The sequence below is a fragment of the Capricornis sumatraensis genome, chromosome X, assembly GCF_032405125.1.
Source record: "Capricornis sumatraensis isolate serow.1 chromosome X, serow.2, whole genome shotgun sequence".
Taxonomy (NCBI): domain Eukaryota; kingdom Metazoa; phylum Chordata; class Mammalia; order Artiodactyla; family Bovidae; genus Capricornis; species Capricornis sumatraensis.
In genome coordinates, this window is record NC_091092.1 from 77344203 (window position 1) to 77367698 (window position 23496).

Sequence of the window (23496 nt, forward strand, 5' to 3'; positions counted from 1 at the left end):
TTTCTATTACTCTGGGAGGTGGATCATAGAGGATCTTGCTATGATTTATGTCAGAGAGTGTTCTGCCTATGTTTTCCTCTAAGAGTTTTATAGTTTCTAGTCTTACATTTTGGAAAAGGCAATGGCACCCCACTCCAGTACTCTTGCCTGGAAAATTCCATGGGCGGAGGAGCCTGGTGGGCTGCAGTCCATGGGGTCGTGAAGAGTTGGACACGACTGAGAGACTTCACTTTCACCTTTCACTTTCATGCATTGGTAAAGGAAATGGCAACCCACTCCAGTGTTCTTGCCTGGAGAATCCCAGAGATGGGGAGCCTGGTAGGCTGCCGTCTATGGGGTCGCACAGAGTCGGACACGACTGAAGCAACTTAGCAGCAGCAGCAGCAGCAGTCTTACACTTAGGTCTTTAATCCATTTTGAGTTTATTTTTGTGTATGATGTTAGAAAGTGTTCTTTTATTCTTTTACACATAGTTGACTAGTTTTCCCAGCACATTCTCTTGTTGAAGAGACTGTCTTTTCTCCATTGCATATTTTTGCCCTCTTTGTCAAGGATAAGGTGTCCATAGATGCATGGATTTATCTCTGGGCTTTCAATTTTTTTCCATTGATCTATATTTATGTTTTGGTTCAAGTACCATACGATCTTGATGACTGTGTTTTTCCATTACTAAGTCATGTCTGACTCCTTGTGACCCCATGAACTGCAGCACTTTAGGCTTCCCTGTCCTTCAGTATCTCCCTGAGCTTGCTCAAACTCATTTCTACTGAGTCAGTGATGCCATCCAACCGTCTCATCCTCTGTCACCCCCTTATCCTCTTGTCCTCAATCTTTCCCAGCATCAGGGTCTTTTCCATTGAGTCGGTTCTTCACATCAGGTGGCCAAAGTATTGCAGCTTCAGTTTCAATCCTTCCAGTGAATATTCAGGATTGATTTCCTTTAGGATGGACTGGTTTGATGTCCTTGCTGTCCAAGGGACTCTCAAGAGTGTTTTCCAGTATCACAATTTGAAAGCATCAATTCTTCAGTGCTCAACCTCCTTTATGGTCCAACTCTCACATCCATACAAGACTACTAGAAAAACTATTGCTTTGACTATAGGGACTTTTGTCAGCAAAGCAATAGCTCTACTTTTTAATATGCTGTCTAGATTTATCATAGTTTTTCTTCCAAGGAGCAAGCATCTTTTAATTTCATGGCTGCAGACACCATCTGCAGTGGTTTTGGAGCCCAAAAAAAAGGAAATCTGATACTGTTTCCATTGTTTCCCCACCTATTTGTCATGAAATGATGGGACCGGATGCCATGATCTTCGTTTTGAATGTTGAATTTTAAGCCAGGTTTTCCACTCTCCTCTTTCTCCTTCATCAAAAGTCTCTTTAGTTCCTCTGTACTTTCTGCCATTAAAGTGGTATTATCTGCATACCACTATATGGCTGTAGCTTTGTAGTATAGCCTGAAGTCAGGAAGGCTGATTCCTTCAGTTCCATTCTTCTTAAGATTGCTTTGGCTAATTGGGGTCTTTTATGTTTCCATACAAATTATGAAATTATTTTTTCTAGTTCTGTGAAAAATACCATTGGTAACTTGATAGGGATTGCATTGAATCTTGTAATTGCTTTGGGTAGTATAGTCACTTTCACTGTATTGATTCTAAAAGTATGAAATGTATCACAAGGAGGAAATACCGTCCCCAAGAATTCTTACAGATTTTTATCTCCAGGAATTGTAGGAAAGTCCTTAAAAAAAGAAACCATTTAAGATTATGCAAATGAACCACATGATCTGTAGTGTACACAGTCCATTTGTTTATGTTTGTGAAAGTACTACTTAGATTTTTGCAAAAAAATCACCCTCTTAATCCTAAGGATTTAATTTGTAATTTTATGCATCAAAAATAAGAATAAATATTGAGAGATTTTGCTTCTTTGTTTTTTGTTAATTTTAATTTTTTTGATGTGGACCATTTTTAAAAGTCTTTATGAATTTGTTACCATATTGCTTCTCTCTTATGTTTGTGGATTTTTAGCCATGAGGCATGTGGGATTTTAGCTCCCCAACCAGGGCTTAAATCAGAAGTCCTTGCATTGGAAGGCAAAGTCCTAACTACTGGAGCACAAGGAAAGTCCCACTTCTTAGGTTTTTAATTTCTAATTAAAGTTTGGAAACATGGAGATTCTGTAAATCTGCTGTTTCCTTTATTTTCAATGGAGAAAATCTGACTTCCTATGTTAGAAAGTGAATAATGTCACATGTCATTATATAGAGGTCTCCTCATATAATTAGTTTCTTTTCATGTGGTTTTTAGGGAACTACTATTGCCAGAGGCTTTTAACATTATCCTTTTTTGCAACTGAGCTTCCTTCATGGCTCAGTGGTAAAGAATCCACCTGTCAATGCAGGAGATGTGGGTTCGATCCATGAGTCAGGAAGATCCCCTGGAGAAGGAAATGGCAACCCACTCCTGGGAAATTCATGCCTGGGAAATCCCATGGACAAAGGAGTCTGGTGGGCTACAGTCCATGGGTTGGAAAGAGTTGGATATGACTTAGCAACTAGGCAACAACAGGCATAATTTATACCATCTCTTGATCCTGGCAGAAGGCATATCAACATATAGGGTAGAGATTCTCCATCCATGCTATAATCTGTTCATCCAGTCCCCGTAAAGTAAAATGAGAGCCAAGGGACATCACTAAAGGATATTTAAATGAAATGTTTCCTTTCCCTATTGACTTTTAATGTTAATATTTAAAGAAGAGATGTTTTCATGATGATAGGTTCTTCTTTCATTATAATGATAAGTCATCTTGAATTTATCTTCTATCTGAGACTCCAGATTCCTTATCATTCAATTTCCAAAGCAGATAGACAGATCCTCAGTGAAAGAGAACGCAACAATTATAGCCTACTCCTTTGAGCTTGGTGATGTGGCAAAAGCAATGTGAATACATATTCATACATAAATGTTTTAAGCAATACATTTTTTTTTTCAAAATTCTCTTTCATCTGATGAGAAGGGAAGAATTCTCCAGAAATTAGCATTTGAGAACAAATAATTTATATAGCCTTACTTCCATCTTCATCCCATTTTCATCACAATCTGAGAGCTAGTAAAAAATCTTTACAAAATTACTCTCTCTCTTCAGTTGGGTCACAGCTATACCCCCTTGATCATCACTAGATCACTTTGGCCCAGTGATAAAGGTCATGAAAGCTGCTACTTCTTTGTATATGTGTTGCACTTTGAACTCAGCTCTCCATAAGTAAGATATTTGTAGTCAATGTTTTCATTCTGTTTTATAAACTTCTATTCTGCCTCTTTGTGGTATGGCAGATGCAAATTGCCTGTTGTTTCTGGAAAATAGATGACTCAGATACTAATTAAATTCACGGTTAACATTAAGCACAGGTGGAAATGAGGCCAGAGTGGGCCATTCATTTAATGTTCCTAGTTTCATGTGTCTTTTAAAATATTAAATTCAAAAGACATTAAGTGCCTAAGAATATAGGATAATTTGGAGGAGGGGCTACTGTGCTTAATTATCTGTGTTGCCCTGCCTGTCACCAGTACTTGGATTAGTGGAGAACTGGTTTTTTCCCTAACCTGATGGATCCTTTGAGCTTTAAATCCTGTGGTTAAAGGGACAGTTCTTATATCCTTCTTCCCCTCTAGACCAGTGGCTTTCATGACCAGTTTCTAAACTCCTGTATCAAGTAGCCCTGACACCGTGACAGTCCCTTCGCCCAGCAGTCTTCCTAGGTGATTTGTTTTTATTTTTTCATGTAAGTTCAGGAGGACTATCTCCTAGGACTCAGTGAGTTTGTTCTGTCACTATGATGTGTACCTTCTCTGCACTGTTTTTAGTGCTGAATGATCCCAGCCCCCTGGAAAAAGTGACCTGATTCTTCCACAGCAGTTTAATAGCTTTTGATGCTAGAACATGCTCTGAAACTATCCAGAGACAGGAAGACCCAGCTCATAAATGGAAAACTTGAGAATTACACCTTCTAATGCAGGGCTGCTCTGAAAAGAATCCTAAATTTGACTGTGTCTGTGCTTGATGGAACATTCTAACTTCAAAATTCATGTTATTCCTCTCAGCTGCTCACTACCATGTACCCCCTCGCCCACCCTAATTCTCCCACCTCCTGTGTTCTTTCATCACTGCTCTGTCCCCTCCCTCTAGCCTAAAAAAGCTACCCTTTAGGCTCTGCTCTGAATGACTGCGCCTGACAGTCATTCACCCGGCAGCTGCAGGCACTGATGAGCTGCCTTGTTGAATCCTGTTGACGTGGTCTGTACAGAGATTTAGTTAAATCTGGTGTCCTCTACCTGACAAAAAAGCCTGATGCACAGTTTGTCTGGGCCTTGCTCTCTGTGTGCTGTTACCCACTGCACTATCGGGAAAGAGCCATACCCACTGGTACTTAAAGCAAGACCAAAGAAAAGGCACCTCAAAAGAGCCATATCAAATATCCAGCTAAGTTAACAAGTGAAAGGGTATGGATGTGTGCCAGGCACTAAAGGCAGTGTGCTTGCCTAGAGACCATGCAAGTGCTGCTGAAGAGTGAGCTGGATGCTAAGAGGTTTGTGTATGCCTGCTCTGGGCAGGAGAATCCTGTAGAACAAGGTGATGGATGCCAGGGTTGGGGCGGGATGGGGAATTGGGGAGAGCCACCTTAAATATATTAGAAATGAAAATAGAAAAATATCTATCCTACTTAATTATAGGCAAGCCTCACTAACTCAGCCTAATTAGAGGAAAGCCAGTCTGAATAATGGAATATTTTAAAATACATTTTTATTACTTTCAAGCACTGGACATGCTAGTAATTCAAACTACACTAACAACATCATACAGTACCTCAGGGAAAGAGCTTTAAGAATCATTTGTAATTAGCATATCAATTATTTGTATGTAAGTGGATGTGCACAAAGTGCGTAAAAAGTTTATTCTCTTAAGTAGGACAAACATTCCCCAGCGCGGTCCTGTTTACACTATTAATTTGCTTAGCCAGCCCTTTTTGTGCCAAGATAGATGTATGTAAGACATACTTATTTCCTCAGGGAAGAAAGAATCGCTTCCCTGTGTTTAGTCCAGTAACTAAGAAGCGGAGCGCCACTTAATTGGTTTGGGATTTCCAGGATATGGAGTTTTGAATTTGCATACAGGCTAGAGAGATTTCATATGGAGAAGATCTGGCAGCCATTGCCAGAGACCCAGTTTCCCCATCTGGATTTCATTGGAGTGATCTGGATTTCATCAAGCAACAGGACACTGATCCTAAATGATCCACCAGACACTCTAACATAGGCATGTTTAAAATACATCCTTCCCCCGAAAAATAACTGCTAAAATATGATGAGTTGGAGTTACTCTATGTGCAGTACTTAAAAGTAATAAAAATGCATTTCTTTTAAAGTCCCACAAAAACTGTGCAATGTCAAATTAATGATGAAAATCAATCCACAAACTCTTTTCTTGCACACCTCATTGTGTGACGGCATTGCTGAGATTTCCAATCATCTGGGAAAGGATATTATATTTTGATGAGCTGCACCAGGTGCTAACTATATGGCAGGATTTTGTCTTTGAATCTTAGGGAGGCCCTCCTGGGTAAAGAAGGGTGAGGGAAGGGCTAGGGGCATGTTTATTGTTAACAAATCATTATTGTCTACCTAAGTTCAAGAATCAGAGCAAGTAGATTGAAAAAGAAGAAGTATCAGGTATATAGGGAGTGTAGAAAATATGATTAGGAAATGAGAAACAGAGATACGTGCCTATATTTCTACCCATATGTATTAAATTGTGCTCTTGGTAAATTGTGACTTCTTCGAGGCTTAGAGAGTAAAAACTAAATGCAGAGAGCATAAGCACAGGCAGTAAATATACACACAAATGTCATAACTACAGTTTGGAATAACTCCAACTCTCCCCTTTCCCCCAAGGGCATCACTATCCAGGGTCTGCAAAGGCCAAATAGCTGTTTGGCTTCCAATCTGATTTTTTTGCTAAGAAATCAGAGAAGTCGGTTTCAATTTTAATAATATATTCTCCCAACCTCTATCTAACAGAAAGGCACTTGTGTTTCTGCCCCTTCTTAAAGTGAATTTTGTGTTTGGTGAAAGGTAATAGATTGGCAGCACTGGAAAAGGAATTACTGTATTCCCAGAACAGGTATAACCAGGCAGTGACACTATGAAATTTCTCTCTGCCTTTGGGGAACATTAGAGTACTATTCAGGAGGTCACTGCTATGGTGTGCTGTGCTGAACTCAACAGTATCCTAGTGGGATGAAGGAATTAACAAAGCACTTGAAGGGCCTGACTTAAGGCCATTCATTTATTCATTCAACATTGTGGAGTGCTTACCATGTACCTGGTGCTAGGAGAAGACTTGCAAATATGATATCATTTAATCTGCATAATAACCCTGTGGAGGAGAGAATATTCTTGCTTTACAGAGATGGTTCAGAGAATGATTTGTCCAAGTTGCTCCTGCAAGCACTAGCTCCAACTTTGTCTGACCCCAAGTGCGGCGTTCTCCCTGACCTCCGTGCTGGGGAGGCTGCAAATGAGATGGACGAGACATATGGCCAAAGAATGGGATGCAGAGCAGAATGTAATCTGTGCTGTGTGAGTGGTCCTGGTGGTTACAGAGCAATACAATGATCTGCCCCAGGTCAAATCAAGAATCATTAGTACAGCGACTTAGGATTCATATTTTTTAAGCCTTCTTCAATTTGGGGATTGGGGGTTTGGTTTGGTTTGGTTTGGGCTTCCCTGGTGGCTCAGAGGTTAAAGCATCTGCCTGGAACGCAGGAGACCCAGGTTCGATCCCTGGGTCGGGAAGATCCCCTAAAGAAGGAAATGGCAACCCACTCCAGTACCCTTGCCTGGAGAATCCCATGGAGGGAGGAGCCTGGTAGGCTACAGTCCATGGGGTTGCAAAGAGTCAGGACTGAGCGACTTCACTTGGTTTGGTTTGGTTTGGTTTTGGTTTGTTTGTTTTGTCTTAGCTCTCCAAACCTGCCTGCCTCTCCACCCACCCCACCCCCTGCACAGATAATATATACTTGGCTTCCTAGGGCCTCAGGCCTTTCAGAATGAGGAAAGCCAAAGAGCACTGGGGTTTAGCGAAAAGAGCACTAGATTTGAATTAGAATTAGTATTCTAATTCTAGCTCTGAGGAGTCACTCTAGGCTGGTAAGGCTCTTTAATTCTGGATGACTCATTCCCCACCCCACTATGTGAATGAGGATGGTTTACTTCAAAGAGGTAAAGAGATAAGTAATAATAAACTAAAAATAGTGCACAGCCCTTTTTGTTTCCAAGGTGACATATAATTGATAAGCAGAATTACTTACAACAAGGCATATTAGAAGGAGATGCCAGTTAGAATCTGTGTTTCTCTATAATGGACTCAGCAATGAGAGAAAAGATACCCCCATAAAATATTTTTTTAAAACTACGTCTTGAAAATTAAGAAAGCAAAAACAATGTGCAGGTTGTGTGTTTGGGAAGGTCAAGGGTTTAGAGGTTTGAGGTTGGCTTGTTTGTTTTTATTTTGTAGCTTTGGGTGTTCCGTTTGTTATATGCTGAAGATGTTAATAGAATCAGTACAGTTTGTCTGATGCTAAAAGCAGAGAGACTTATAGGAAATTAAATGTCTTCTAAGAGGCACCTATGTCCCCGAACAAAGTGACTTATCATCCTCACCACAGGGAGCCCCCCACCCCAGTTCCCAGCATCCTTGAACAATTTGTAAAAGATATTCAGGAATCATCGAGGCATTTACCATATGATGCTTTACCCACCCCACCCCCAACCCACACAGGTTGAGTTTTTGCAGAATGAATATCTGCAGTGCCTGAGTTGAGAGAGGATTGAGGGAATTTAGAGGAAACAATACCTGTGAAAAGTTGACTAGCTTCCTTTTGGGACTGAGTAGTGATTCTTCCCTGGTGGCTCAGAGGGTAAAGCGTCTGCCTGCAATGCAGGAGACCTGGGTTCGATCCCTGGGTCAGGAGGATTCCCCTGGAGAAGGAAATGGCACCCCACTCCAGTACTCTCGCCTGGAAAATCCCACAGACAGAGAAGCCTGGTAGACTACAGTCCATGGGATTGCAAAGAGTCAGACACAACTGAGCGACTTCACTTAGTGATTCTTTAATGCAATCGCCCCTCTGAATCCCATCCAATCCAATAGGTTTAAAATGTTTATTATAGAAAGGGTGTTGCTGTTGTTGTTGTTCAGTCACTCAGTCATGTCCAACTCTTTGCCACCCCATGGACTGCAGCACGCCAGGCTTCCCTGTCCTTCACCGTCTCCCAGAGCTTGCTCAAACTCATGTCCATTGTCGGTGATACCATCCAACCATCTTATCTTCTGTGATCCCCTTCTCCTCATGCCTTCTGTCTTTCCCAGCATCAGGGTTTTCTCCAGTGAGTCAGCTCTTCGTATCAGGTAGCCAAAGTATTGGAGCTTCATCTTCAGCATCAGTCCTTCCAATGAATATTCAGGGTCGATTTGCTTCATATTCAAGGTTGATTTGCTTTAGGATTGACTGGTTTCATCTCCTTTCAGTCCAAGGGACTCTCAAGAGTCTCTTGAACTTTGGAAGCTCATCATGTTAATAGCAAATATTTTTCTCTTCTTTCCCTCTACTTCCTGTCCTTGGTTTTTCAACTTTGAATTCCTCATTTCTTTAATTTCTGTTTAGGAAGTCTCTAGAGGGTACTTAAGATGCTTATTGGAATATATAAAGATGATAAGGCTGGTCTAGGCTGGTTTGCAAGCGAAAAAGTCAGGAGATGAATCTACTGGGAAGGTGCACCCATTAGAGGTCTGGCTATAGAGGGCCAAGTTTGGGTTACTAAATCTATCACCAGCATTGATTAAGAGTAGCTGTCACACCATCTCTCTGGCATCCCATTGTTCTGAGAGGAATGTTTTAGAACTTTAAGTATTTTAAAACAAACAAAGCAAAACCAGGTTCCACCCCTGGTATTAGAGGTAAAGTGGCACCAGTGAATGATCCCAAAGGCACTCCATAGAAGCTATGATCTACCCTGATGGAATGAAAGAAAAGGGGATAATGCTACAATTTGGTTCTTGGGCTTTTCCTCTTATCTAAAAGCATCATTAATGCCATCACCTCTGGCTTTTATCAACCTCCAGCACCAACCACCTTCCCCAGACTGATGCATGTAGAAACAGCTGCCACAGCCTCTCTTCCTCATTTGCATAGCTTTGTCTGAAAAGCAGACTGCTCAGTACTGAGGAATCAGGTTTCTCATTAAGAAAATTGCATGTTAAATGAATATCTTATGTGTTTATAGGGAAGTAACTAATGTAGTATAATGAGATGCCTGTGTTCTCCCTCCTTTCTGGGTAATGATTTTATACTTTCCCAAAACCTAAAATTAATGATTTGCAGTGTAGTAGATAGTATTGTTACAGTGGTTAGGTAAACTTTCCCCAAAGCAATCTGGGATGATATTTCATTCATTTATTCATTTAATATTTATTGAATGCCTCCCATATATATAAAGTACTGAGTCTAAGCTCAAGGAAGCTGGTGGAAATTTGAAAATTATAGATACACAGAGAGATATACATATGTATTCACATTCATACACATTCTAATAAAATGAAATGTGAAAAGTTATAAGAACCATAAGAAATAAACTGCGATGGGTACTCAAAGGGAGAAAATACTTCAGAAAAGGCCTTAATTGAAGAGATAACATTTGATCTAGTTTCTAAAGGGTAGCTAATTACTGTACCTTTACAAAGTGTGTAAATGTGTGTGTGTTTATGAAATCTGAGTCAACTTTAAATGTACAAGATTGCAGGGAAGAGCTCTATGCAGAGGGTACAACGAGATCAAAGTCAGTTCAGAAAAGACTGAGCTCTACACAGAACAGCAGTAGTCTAGTTTTCTGGGCTGTGAAGTGCATGAGAGGGACAGTTTGCAAAGAAGATTGGAAAAGTGGGTGAGAACCACTTTGTGCAGGAGCTGGAATTCTTAGCAATGAAAATTTGTACCATGTTCTGTAAGCATTTGGGCAATTGCCAAAGGTTTTAGAATGAGGGTATAGTATAATTAGAACTTGCTCAGGAAGGCCAACACTAAACAAATAATAATGCAATGCCTGCTACTGCTATTATACACGATAGCATGTGAAGTGGCTGGCACAAGCACGTGAAGCACAGTAAAATATGGAAGTTAGTGTATGGTAGAGATTTAGAACATGGACTTGTGCCAGGAGGCCTGGGTTCAAGAGCCAGCTCTGATATTTAATAGCTATGGATCTTCTACAGATTACTTAAACTTTCTATGATGCTGTTTCCCCATCTATAGAATAGGATTAATGATAATGGCTTTTATAAATTGTTTTGAGAGTCAAATGAGCTAATACATATAAAATGCATAGAATAGTGCTCAGTTTTTAATAAAGTACTTGGTAAGTGTTCAGTTCAGTTCAGTCGCTCAGTCGTGTCCGACTCTGCGACCCCATGAATCGCAGCACGCCAGGCCTCCCTGTCCATCACCATCTCCCGGAGTTCACTCAGACTCACATCCATCGAGTCCATGATGCCATCCAGCCATCTCATCCTCTGTCGTCCCCTTCTCCTCCTGCCCCCAGTCCCTCCGAGCATCAGAGTCTTTTCCAATGAGTCAACTCTTCGCATGAGGTGGCCAAAGTACTGGAGTTTCAGCTTTAGCATCAGTCCTTCAAAAGAACAATCAGGGTTGATCTCCTTCAGAATGGACTGGTTGGATCTCCTTGCAGCCCAGGGGACTCTCAAGAGTCTTCTCCAACACCACAGTTCAAAAGCATCAATTCTTCGGCACTCAGCCTTCTTCACAGTCCAACACTCACATCCATACATGACCACAGGAAAAACCATAGCCTGACTAGACGGACCTTTGTTGGCAAAGTAATGTCTCTGCTTTTCAATATGCTATCTAGGTAGCCAATAAGTAGACAAATTTGGTGATGAAGAAAACAGAATGAAGAGATGGACAACTTGTAACCTAAAGGAACTGAATCAGTAGGAAGGCAGAGACTAAAGATATGAAAGATCTCATTGGTGATACGTGGCTCTTAGAGCAACTGGAAATAGGATCTAGTGCCCAGCTGGTGAAATTAGCCTCAAGAAAGAGAAGGAATATGAGGGAAGACATTTTCAGGTAAAGAAAAGAGGTAGAAGAAGGCATTTATTAGACATAGCTTTGACTAGCTTACTCAAGCATGAGGCAGAAAAAGTTTGATCTGAAAAGATATATATCACTTTTTCTGATCCTTGACCTAGGTGATTGAAACTATGTGTAATCAATCAGGAATTACCTTTGGAGAGGGAGTAAAGATGGGGAAAAAGAGATTTTTTTTCCCCTTTTATTTGATACTTTTATGTTTGATTTTTTTAACATGAAGAATTTACTTTCAGGATAATTGTATTTTAAAAAATTAGACTAGATGCTGCAAGAAATGTAGTTGTTTACCAATTGGAGGTAAAGCAAATAGTTGCCAAGCTGCACAGAGGGAGTGGCACATATTAATCACTCAATAAATGTTTATGGAATTTATTAAGTTGGAGTTGTAACATAAGCTGTAGAAGATGAAATTGGTTTGATTTCTCAGCTTTCTCCAGCAGAACAGAGCTGAAGATTCTGACAGTGTGATTTATCCAAAGGCTAAAGATTAATAAGGCTAAAATGACAAAAATGTTAGGGAATTAAGTATGTTTAAAATGACAGATAATATTCTCCAAAACAAGTAGTGAAGCATGCGTGAGGACAAAAGGTGGGCTGACGGATGTTGAAAATATAGGAAAAACTAGGACACAGGAGTTACAATGAGAATAAAGAGTAAGTCCAATGGAGGAAACATGGAAGGATGGCAAATTGTACACAGAAAAGGTAGTTCAGAGTCTTAGATGTGAAGCAATTCCAAGTGCTTCCTTATCAGGCTCCAAAGCATGACTATGCCCAGGGATAAGTCAAGCAGAGTGCAGGAGGACATCACTATTACTCAAAAGATGAAGAAACTATAATGTCAGAGAACTAGGAGGGTCACAGTGGAAAGCAGCATCTCTCTCTTATTCAATGTAGTAAACTCATTGCCCAACCTAGTATGTGGCAAATAGGCATTGAATTAACATTTCTTGAATGAATGACTAAGGTAGCACTTATCATGGTTATTTGTTTTCCTGTCTTCCTCCCTTACTGGACCAGGAACTCTTAGAGTCTTGCTTGTTTCTATATCTCTAGTGCCCAGAATAGGGAAGAGTAGGTACTTGAATCAAGATTTGAGTGAGTGAATAAATATTGAACTGCAGAGAATGATAGCAAGGAAATGAAAAGACAGAAAAATTGTGAAACAGATACCAAAGTCCTCAAGGAAGTTGAAAAGAATACATTATAGGTCTGTAGATAAGAACTTTGATAGTATTTGCTTAGTATAAGCAAATGACATTGACCTTAAAAGAGGAGAGACTGATGAGAGGGAGGAAAACGCAATTTGGAAGTTAAAAATAAAGAATATACCAATTTCTGTCCTTGTGTTCCCTGTGAATTCTGGAAGAATGGGCAATGTGTTTTCTTCTTTGACCCCCACCACAACCAATCTGTCACCTAACCCTTTCAATTTTGTTTCCAAATTTACCTCACTATGCTTCCGGTTGCTCTTGTGCACAGAATGCTTTAAGACCCTTTTTGCCAACATCTTTACCTCCAGTCTTCCTCTCTTTGGCCTTGCATGCAACAGCAAAAATCAAAGTTCCTAATAAGCATTAGTTTTGAATAGCATCAGTACTGGTCTCAGACTTCAGTGTTTCCCATTTGAGCATCAAACCAAAGGAAAACTTCCAATTTTCAGTTTGAGTGTCCACCATGTAGTCCTCTCACATAAGGTGAGCTGTCCTCATTTCTAGTTGCTTTGACATTTACACTGTGAACAAAATACCCCACCTTTTTCAAAGCTTCTAATTACCCTTTTCTCTACCCATCTAAAGCCCTGAGGACTCATTTAAAAAATAATTCTCATTTTCCCTTCCTGGCTGCTATTGAAACAACTCTCCCAGTAACACCTGCCTTCCTTTATCCTTTCTTCTTCCCTAGTACCAAACACTCAGGACTGATACCAACATTCATATGCTTTTCTTGTGTGACAGTGTGTATTGCCCAATTGATTCTACCATAGGAGTATCTCCCAAATCCAACTCTTCCCTCTGAGCCTTCCTGCCACTGACTCGGATGGTGGCAAAAACCTCCTGATAACCTTCACTTTATCCTGCGCTGTAATCAGAGGATCTTTTAAAAATGTAAATTAAATCATGCCTTGTGCATATGGCACATGTGTGCATGCACACACACAATGTTTGAGACATTTCATACCTTTTAATGAATTCTTTTTTTATTGAAGTATAGTGATTTACAATGTTGTGTTACTTTCTGATATATAGCAAAGTGATTCAGTTATATACTTGTTTGTGTGTGTCTGCTAATCCCAAACTCCTACTTTATCCTTCCCTTACCCATTTTCCTCTTTGGTAACCATAAGTTTATTTTCTATGTCTGTGACTATTTTGTAACTAAATTCATTTGTGTTATATTTAGATTCTACATATAACTGATATTATATGGTATTTGTCTTTGTCTGACTTACTTCACTTAGTGTGATAATCTCTAGGTCCATCCCTGTTGCTGCAAATGTCATGATTTCATTCTTTTTATGTGCAAGTAATATTCCACTGTGTGTGTGTGTGTGTGTGTACACAAACACAGTATATACCATATTTTCTTTATCCATTCATCTGTCAGTGGACATTTAGGTTGCTTCTATGTCTTGGCTATTGCAAATAGTGCTGCTGTTAACATTGGGGTGCATTTTTTTTTGAAATAGAGTTTTCTCTGGATATATGCCCAGAAGTGGGATTGCTAGATTATAAGGTAGCTTATTTTCAGTTTTTTAAGGATTATTCATATTGTTTTCCATAGTGGCTGCACCAGTTTACATTCCCACCAACAATGTAGGAGAGTTCCCTTTTCTCCACACCCTCTCCAGCATTTGTTATTTGTAGACTATTTTAAATTTGTAGACTTTTTAATGATGGCCATTCTGACCAGCATAAGGTAGTTTTGATTTGCATTTATCTTATAATTAGTGATGCTGAGCATCTTTTTACATGCCTATTAGCCATCTGTATGTCTTTGGAAAAATGTGTATTTGGGTCTTCTGCCTATTTTTTGATTGGGTTGATTTTTTTGTTGTTATTATTGAATTGTATGAGCTATTTGTGTATTTTAAAAATTAAGCCCCTGTCAGTCCATAACTTGCAAGTATTTTCTCCCATTCTGTAGGTCGTCTTCGTTTTGCTTATGGTTTCCTTTGCTATGCAAAAGCTTTTAAGTTTGACTCAGTTCCATTTGTTTATTTTTGCTTTTATTTCTATTGCCTTGGGAGACTGATCTAAGAAAATATTGGTACAATTTCATAGCCTTTAAGTAAAAATCCAAACATTAGCCTGCGTGGTCTATCTGGCCCTTTGTGCCCTAAATCATGTTTACCTCAACAGCTTCACTTCCACCACTCCCTGCTCCAAGCCTTCATGCAGTTCTTCCTCTAAACCTAGTCCCTTACCCATAATCCCCAAACCCTCCCTGCTTCCTTCCCCTGCCTTCACCCCATGTGCCTGTAAATATTTCCTAGTCTTTTTTTTTTTTTACTTATTTCAAGATAATCATAGATTCATAGGAAGTTGTAACAAAATGTATAGACAAGCCCCATGCACTCTTCCTCCTGCCTCCTCCAATGTTGCCATCTTGCACAATTATAGTATAACATCAAAGTCAAGACATTGACATTGGTACAATCTATACAGCATATTAAGTCTTAACCAGTTATACATGTATTTGTGTGTGTGTAGCTCTCTGGGATTGTATCACGTGTAGCTTTGCATAACCACAACCACTAGCACAATCACGGTATAGAACTGTACCATCACCACAAGGCTCTCATGCTACCCTTTTAGAGCCACATTCATCCCTAACTCCTGGCAACCACTAATCTCTTCATCTCTCTAATTGTTGTTTCACCAATGGTATATAAGTGGAATCGTGCTATACAGATTTTGAGATTGGTCTCATTCACCAAGCATCATTCCCTTGAGATCCATCCATGTTTTTTGTATGTATCAAGAATTTCTTTTTGTTGATTCACAATATTCCAGTGCTGTGAGTGTGCCACAGTTTGTTCACCATTCACTGGCTGAAGTACATTTGAGTTGTTTCCAGTTTGGGTAGCTAAAAATAAAGCTGCTATGAACATTCAGGTACAAATTCTTATATGAAAATAAGTCTTAATTTCTCTAGAATAAATGCCCAAGAGTGCAATTTTTAGATTTTATGGCAAGGCCATTTTCTGTTTGTAAATCTTTTGTTATACTTCATTGCTGCATGCAGGCTTTCTTCAGTTGCGGCGAGCAGAGGCTACTTTTCTTTGTGGTGCATGGGCTTCTCATTGGGTTCTCTTCTTGCAGACCACAGGCTCTAGATACAGAGACTAGTTGCAGCATGCAGGCTCAGTAGTTGCAGCGTGCAGGCTCTAGGGCACTTGGGCTTCAGCAGTTGTGACACACAGACTCAATAGTTGCAGTTTGCAGACTTAGTTGCTCCGTGGCACATGAAATCTTCTCATTCCTGGATCAGAGATCAAACCCATGTACCCTGCATTGGCAGGCAGATTCTTATCCACTGCACCACCAGGGAAGTCCACAAATCCATTTTTAGTTTTGAGAAGAAGTGCCAGAGTATTTTCCAGAGTGGCTATACCATTTTATATTCCCACCCAAAAGGTATGTGTGATCGAGTTTCTCCACATCTTCACCAGCAATAGATATTTTCACTGTTTTTCATTTTAGCCATTTTGATAGGTGGCTCATTGTATATCTTCTCGTCTTGTGAGACCTCACAAGAGTTACTCTACCTCCTCTGTGCCATCTCTGATACTTCTTTTTTCGTTGTGTTTTAATTATTTATTAACATAGTCCAAGTCGCCCCTCTGTTCGGAGCTACATGAAGATAAGAACTGTGTCATATTCATCTTTTTCTTTTCCTGCAGCATCTGGTACAGTTACATACTAGATACATAGAGGGCACTCAGTAAATGTGTGCAAAATGAGGGAATGCATGAAAATGAAAAAAAGCATTAGTCTTGCTTGCCTCCCCATCCTCCCCATCAAGCTATAAACCCTTTTAAAAACAGAAATCATGCCTCCCTCTGTATCTCCTGGCAGCAGCTAATAGGGTGCTCTGTATGTGTAGCTGCTCAACAAATGTTGGCTAACTATTCAGGTGGCTTATCTTCCCTCTGCACTCAGGAGATAAGCACATGAAAGAGAGAATAGGCCTGAGTATTTCTGTATTAAGGATCATATGTCATAAATTTTATAATATTCTTATATCTCCACAATCACTGAGTATTTGTCTACGTAGATGAGAAATCAAAACAAACTGGTCTTTTGAGTCAAAGAATGCCTCTGTAGCTGAGCAGTTTTCATTAGTTTTCAATGCCCTGGTTACATATGAATTTTGGAGGACAGCATTTCATATCCCTGCATTCTTTTTGCAGTTTCAGAAGAATCTGGGATTTTTCTGTTTTTACTCCACTGGTATAATTTGACATGTTGATTATGAAGGGGTCATTAACTGCAACATTTTTATCACTTTTTGACTCTGCATTTTCTCAACTCTGAAGTATGTTAATTTGCACTTGTTTGTATGTCTCTGTAAGAGTTACTCAAGCCCTCGAGGACTGGCATTTGTCTAGGAGCTAGATTGTAAGCCCCTTGAGAACAGGGACCTTATAACTCCTAGGAATGCATTCTGGACTTTGTCAACATTCAATTAATGATAATGCTAGAAGCCTGACTAAGGTCATCTGTCACAGTGATAACTTCCTTTTCATCTCTAAGGCTTCTGTCAAAAAAATCCAAAAAAGCTGTTAGGTTGATTTGATAGCATTGAATGATTCTACCCAAAATTATGTTCATTATTACCCACTACAGTTTGTTCTTTGGAGTGCTTTCAGATTTATAGTTTTGGATCAGTTGTTCAGTTTCCTTCCCTATAATACCCTGGTTACATACAAATTGGAGGGGGGACTGTATTTCATAACCCAGAAGTCCTTTAGCCTAATAAAAAGTAAGCTGATAACATCTATGCTTTCAAAAAGAGTTTAATTCTCTTCACCAGCCCTCATTGATAAGTGGTGATAAACTCCAAGTATTTTAAAATCTTAAATTATCAGAAATAATCATTCATTCAGTATATTGTCCTATTTTCACAGATTGAAAATAGCGTAAATCTGTGCACTATGTCCTATGGCTGTTGAAATTAAATTAAGATGGATATTTAAAGGAAATCTGAGTTCTAAAATAGAAAAGCAAATTTGGTCCTTGGTGAGGATGGAGGTGGGGGAAATTTTTAGTATGTCAGGTTTAGTGAGGTATAATTTACATGAAGTCTGATTTACCCCTTTTCGATGGAAAGTTTGATGAGTTGACAAGTTGGGTTTTTTCTTTTCACTATTTGCTGATTCAACTATACCTCCAACTACCCTCACGACCAACCTCAGACCAAACAGACCTATCTTTTTCTGACATTTTATCTACTTTTTCTTTTCCACAGTGTACTAAAGGAAGTGTACATAGCCTTTAATCCCAAAGCAGTGGTCTTACAGCTGGGAGCTGATACAATAGCTGGGGATCCCATGTGCTCCTTTAACATGACTCCAGTGGGAATTGGCAAATGTCTTAAGTACATCCTGCAGTGGGAGCTGGCAACGCTCATCTTGGGAGGAGGTGAGTACGAAGGAAGGTCACCAAGAGAATTTGTTGACCTTCTGCCATGTTTTGTCCATTGACACAGAGGAAAACTTGGTTTTCTTAGACTGAATAATACCAGGCTGCCCGTGGTCCACAAGCCTGAGCCAATGAATTCTGCCACCTTCACAGTTCAGCATAAGGAAGTACCCTGACACATTGCTCCTCAGCCTGGCATGTGCATTGACTCCTTGGCACTCTGAAGTCTAAGTTTCCGTTCCTGAAGCAAAGGTGCTTTGGTTAAAGGTGACATCAAATCTTATTTAAAATAGAGGATGTTGAGCCCAGTGGACTTTGATCCATCTTCTCTCAGGATCACCTTTGATTCCCAGTTCTAATCATTATCTTTTGGAAACATACCACTAAAATTCTAACCCTACTCACATACAAGTAATAAACACATGAATTAATTGAATATCTAAGCTGAATTCAAGAACAACTTCTTCCCCACTAAAAAAGCACGGATTTGTTACAATAAAGCAAAATTGAGAGATCTAAAGCATCTCTTGGGCATTCTTACCTTCAAAGTATACTTATATTTTGTAGTACTTAACCAACAGAAAGCTGGGTCTATTCAATAGAAGCATTTACACACTTGTGAAAGGGACCTTTCACAACCTGAACTACCTTTGATGGTGCTTTGCTTAGAATCTTCTATCTGGCACAATGTTTATTTTGTTAAATGAATAGATTAGTGTGTTAAAATAACATGGTCAAGCAGATTGAGCTCAAAGTGTATGTATTACGGAAGTGCTAATAGTTTGTTGTTTGTCAACCTGTTGTAAAAACCAAATTAAAGGAGATTGTGGGGAGGCCTTATGAAAATAAGTGAGAATTCAACACAATACACAAGCATGGTCCTTTGGCAGCCTCAAACCCTAGAGAGATTTAAATTAAAGGTCCTTACAAGAAGCAACTTCTTCTGAAAAGCTGGCAAGAAATGTATTAACTTCAACTCAGGGAAAAGATAAAATTGATAAGTACTGTGGACATATTACTTCCCTTGACAGCACTAAAGACAGTGATTATGATATAGGTAGGGCCAGGGGGAAGAAAAAAAAGCCCTTTCCGCAACATACATCTGTGTGAATTCAACTTTTGTTTGAGGCTACAGCCTTTACTTTAGAACTTTCAAAGCCTCTTTGCTTTCTCAGCCCCAAGTCTTGGCTTTAGAATATATAACTATTCTTATGCAATATGTGTATTCCTGAAAATACCAGTGCATAAGTGGGAATTCTTGCAAATTATATTCTATGCCAGAAAGAACTTGCTACCTAAAACCTTTAGGGATTCCTTTTGAAATCAAATAACCATACCCAAAAAGCTGATCTAATAAACTCAGATTTTCCATGTTGGGAATGTTTAAAGGAATACCGGTATTATTTCACTTAAATTCTCAACCCCCAATAACACATAGACAATTGGCAGAGAGGGCCACATCCTCAAACTTCAGTGGACTCCAATGAAGCGAAAAAGATACATTGCAGAAGCCCCAGCATCCTGGACCTTACACGAAATAGAAAGGCTTAAGAAAAGGGTGGCTATATGTCTCCATTTATACATGTTATTCCAGTATAATTATTAATAGTGTCCCTTTTTACTCTTAAAAATGTACTATTGTGGGTGATAAATGATATGGTCTCCCTACCTAAAATAGACCAGATTCTATTTCCCTCAGAATCCTCTGAGGTTAGGAAATTGTTCCATTTTATCCTTACACTCTTGGAATTTAGCTAAAGGCCAATGTTCTAGCCCTTGCATGGCAGAACACATCTATTCAGCACAAAACTATGCTGATTATTAGCCAGTATAATATGGCTGCTGGGTGACTGTGACAGGACCTGACGAGGTGGGTCAGAGCGTCAATCAATAGTTCCCTTCCTCATCTTATTCTCTTTGATCTCTGCCACTATGCCTGTGTTTTGTGGAGAAAAGGAATGCTGATATGAAAAGAAGGAAGTCTATTTCCGTCAGCATTTTCCTTTTCTCTTTCCTGGAGGATTCCAGGGCTGTACCTGCCAATAGGTTTAATATACAAATCACATCTAGCAGTCATTTTATAGAATTGTTGCAAAATTCATCACAGAAACCTTTACTTTGAGTAGGTCGTCTCAAAAGATCCAGGTTTCTTGGTGGAATTGAGGAGCTTGGAGTCCTCTGGAGCACATTCATTCAGAGATGAGAGTCTTTTGATCTTTGTAGGCTTAGGACTTCCCAGTTCCACACTGTGCATGGTCTGATTGGTTTGCTTAGTCTGCCTACTAAGTGGTTCAAAAATATCATTAAAGATGCATAGGTATAATTTTGCAAGTTAGAATTATCTTTTTAGCCCTTTTATTAAAACATTTTTCTCTCCTTCCTTACCCCCCTTTCCTCTCCTGCTGTTTTGTGACTATTCTTTCCTAACTTCACAATTCTTGATGGAGACAGGAGGCTATAACCTTGCCAACACGGCTCGATGCTGGACATACTTGACCGGGGTCATCCTAGGGAAAACACTATCCTCTGAGATCCCAGATCATGAGGTAAGTAAGGCTCTGACAGTCTTCTCTTCTTTAAGGGGAAGAGCTGAGTCATTCCACCTAATCAAAATCACGTCCTCACCACTCAATACTGTTTTGTTGAGAGACACTCCAATAACAATAACACACTGTCTTGGCAGAATAGTGGGCTCTTGTTCCAAAATATCCAAGACCTTCTGCCTTTTTTTATAAGAGATCTCAAAGGCCAACCAACTTTAATTTCTCAATTAATTACAGAGACTGTGGGAAGGGGTCACCTGTTCATACAAAGAAATCTTTGGAATATTTGTATATTTTCATCCCCTAGTCTCAAAACAGAAGAGGTAATTTTTTTTTAAATATAGAAACTGGGTTCTCCTCTATCTTAAAAATGTCCTATAGGCAGTATGTCACACCTCTGTTCTTTGGTGGTAGTCCTGATGGCTCACTTTTCTTTGGCTGATGTAAAATTAAAAAAAAAACACACATAACCACTACCAAGACAGGTCTGGTATTTTTTGACAATTAGCGGCACACAAAATTTGGGCAGAACCATCCAAAATATGAAACATGTCATTTAAACTTTTGCTATTTTCTTTAGTTATATGAGATGGACTTTATGTTTTCCAAGCACAGATGTCTGTTCTTGTTTTCTCAAAAGAAGTATATGTGATAGAAAGTTCTCTGAGAACTATGAGTGTGCTGATCCCGTTATCTGAAAGTGTACCCCTTTACTTCCCACCCACTCCATCACCTGGTGAGAAACTTGTTATCACAGATCAGGATGTGTAGCTGCAGGCTTTAGACTCTGACTTACAAAAATGAATCAATGGCTGCCACCCCACCTTCTCAAGGCATCGCCCAAGGAGTCTAGATGGTACTTGGGTTATAGCATTTTGCTTCCTGCTCAATGCAGAAGCTGTATACTTGGGAGCATTATGCTTTTTTAGTTACTATTATTTTTTTTTAAATTAGAAACACGTTAAACTAATTTTCCCCCAATTTTCTTCTACCCGTAGATGAGGTATAATATGTATCTCAGAAAAACCACTCAATGTGTCTAGAATCCAAAAAAAGGCACACTATAATTTGAGACAATTTACTGGTGTCAGGGTTAATAGAAGTCTCTTTTCGTTACTTGACTTACCTTTATTCTGTATTTGGAAGCTTTATGAAGGATAAAGGTAAGTGAACAAATTACATTTGTGAACAAGTGTAATCTCTGTTATTGCTGTAGGAATATCTCCGATTGCATTGTAATTTAAAGCACTGAAACTTCAAAAACTGATCAAGTTATGTCAAAAAAAAAAGTTTTAAGCTGTGGAAGCCTGAATTGAGAATGAGTGTCCTGTTCCCACGAAAAAATGCAAATCTATAGATTCACCTATCTTAAAAGGTTGATAAAATTTTACTGAAGATGAATACTGCCTCTGGTACCTAGGAGATGCCTGGCTGAAAGTGGATTTGGCCTTCTAGATAGACATGTCCTATCTTTATACTGATATAGTCTGCCAGATTAAATGAGATATAATGTATGTCAAGTGCTTAACACAGTTCTTGGCTCAAAATAGGCATTTTTGAAATGCAAGTTTTCTCCTTCCTGTTTATATGCTCCTAACAACTTCTTATATCCAGACATTTATGACTGTCATTCATAAATTTGTCCAAACTCTTTCAAATCCCTTCTGTCATATCCTTCTGGTATAAGAGATGTGAGTCATCCAAGAGGGAACAAAGAAGAAAATTGAAATGACAGTCTTCCAGGTACAATAAGATAACATTTTAATGAAAATTGCCCAAAAAAAGCCCACACAGTCTAAAGGCATATATAAGTTTTCTGCCACAATACACACTTGCACACAAATATCCTTTCAGTCCTCTATAATCAGATCAACAAATGGTGGCTCAAAAAAACATTCACTGACCACCCGTTGTGTGCCAGGCACTATGCTAGGTGTCTTGAAAGAGACAAAGACACTAAGACCTCATCCCCTATCTCAAACAGCCTGAGATAAAGGGGAGTGTGAGTACTGGGGAGATATGTAAATACACAAATAGTTATATTACTAGACAAAATAAGAACCACAAGACTGTAGGAACAATGGCTATGGAGATGTGCTTCAAATATAAAGGGGATACAAAGGAGTAAACAAAATACCCTGCCTTCCATGAGCTGAAAATGTAATTGAGAAATCTAATCAGCGAAAAGGTCAGGACAGTGCAGCAGGCAGCTGCAGTCGCTGGCTAACACCCTCGGTGTCTTCCCTCCCAGTCTCAGGCTTTTGTTCTCCTGTCTCCTAGGATAATAATCCTCCTCCTCCAGATGCCCTTTTCCTACCTCTGTACGGTCTTCTTCAGTCCAGCTTAAAGTCCTATGCTTTAAAAAACCCTTACCTAAATATACCAAGGCCCTTTGAGCTTTTCCTTCACGTTCATTTGTTCATTCATCCGTTTACCAAAAATTCATTGGGCCCATACTACTTGCCAGGCCCTATTCAAATCTGGATTCAGGACTATAGAGATTAACAAGATAAACTCAAGGTCCTCAAAACTCTCATCGTCTAATAGAGAGAACAGAACAATGTGTTCCACCCAGGACACATGAGGAGCATAGAGGAAATGTTTCACCAAGACTTTTAACTGAATATTGAAGGTTGATTGGGAGTTTGCCAGGTGAAGAAGATGGAAAGGCATTCTGGGCAGAAGGAATAGAAATTGGAAAGGACCTAGTGCTTCATGGGACCAGGGAGAAGTTTGATATAGTAGTAGAACACAGGGTTTATAAGAGAGTGGGAATGATTAAGGCCTGAATGGAAGTTGGAGCCAGATTGTGAGGAGCCTTGAATGATGCACCAAAGAGCTTACACTTTTTTTTTTTTTTCTGTGAAAACAGATGAGCCTCGGTTTTTAGAAAACTTACTTGGTAGAGTATGGAAGATAGATTGCAAAAGGGAGAGAGCTAAAAAATAGTCAAACTTGTTAAGAGGTTCAAGGATACTCCCATAACACTCAAGTCTGTACCCTTCATTTGGTCATCTGTGGTTTTGGTTGTCTGCATTCCCTTTCAGTGCTCATAAGAGTGTTAACACCCAGCAAG

At 39.4% G+C, this 23496-nt stretch overlaps 1 protein-coding gene and 1 non-coding gene across 2 annotated transcripts in view; both read left to right on the forward strand.

Moving 5' to 3' along the window:
- The window catches only part of HDAC8 (histone deacetylase 8), a 230843-nt gene that overhangs the window by 60857 nt on the left and 146490 nt on the right, over window positions 1-23496 (forward strand). The window contains exons 8-9 of the mRNA XM_068962289.1: window positions 17705-17877; window positions 20329-20423. Of these exons, the coding sequence (XP_068818390.1) occupies window positions 17705-17877; window positions 20329-20423 (268 nt within the window). The remainder of the gene's footprint in view (window positions 1-17704; window positions 17878-20328; window positions 20424-23496) is intronic.
- Window positions 6786-6857, forward strand: TRNAS-GGA (transfer RNA serine (anticodon GGA)). Its single transcript has one exon. It is a non-coding gene; the product is annotated as a tRNA-Ser (tRNA).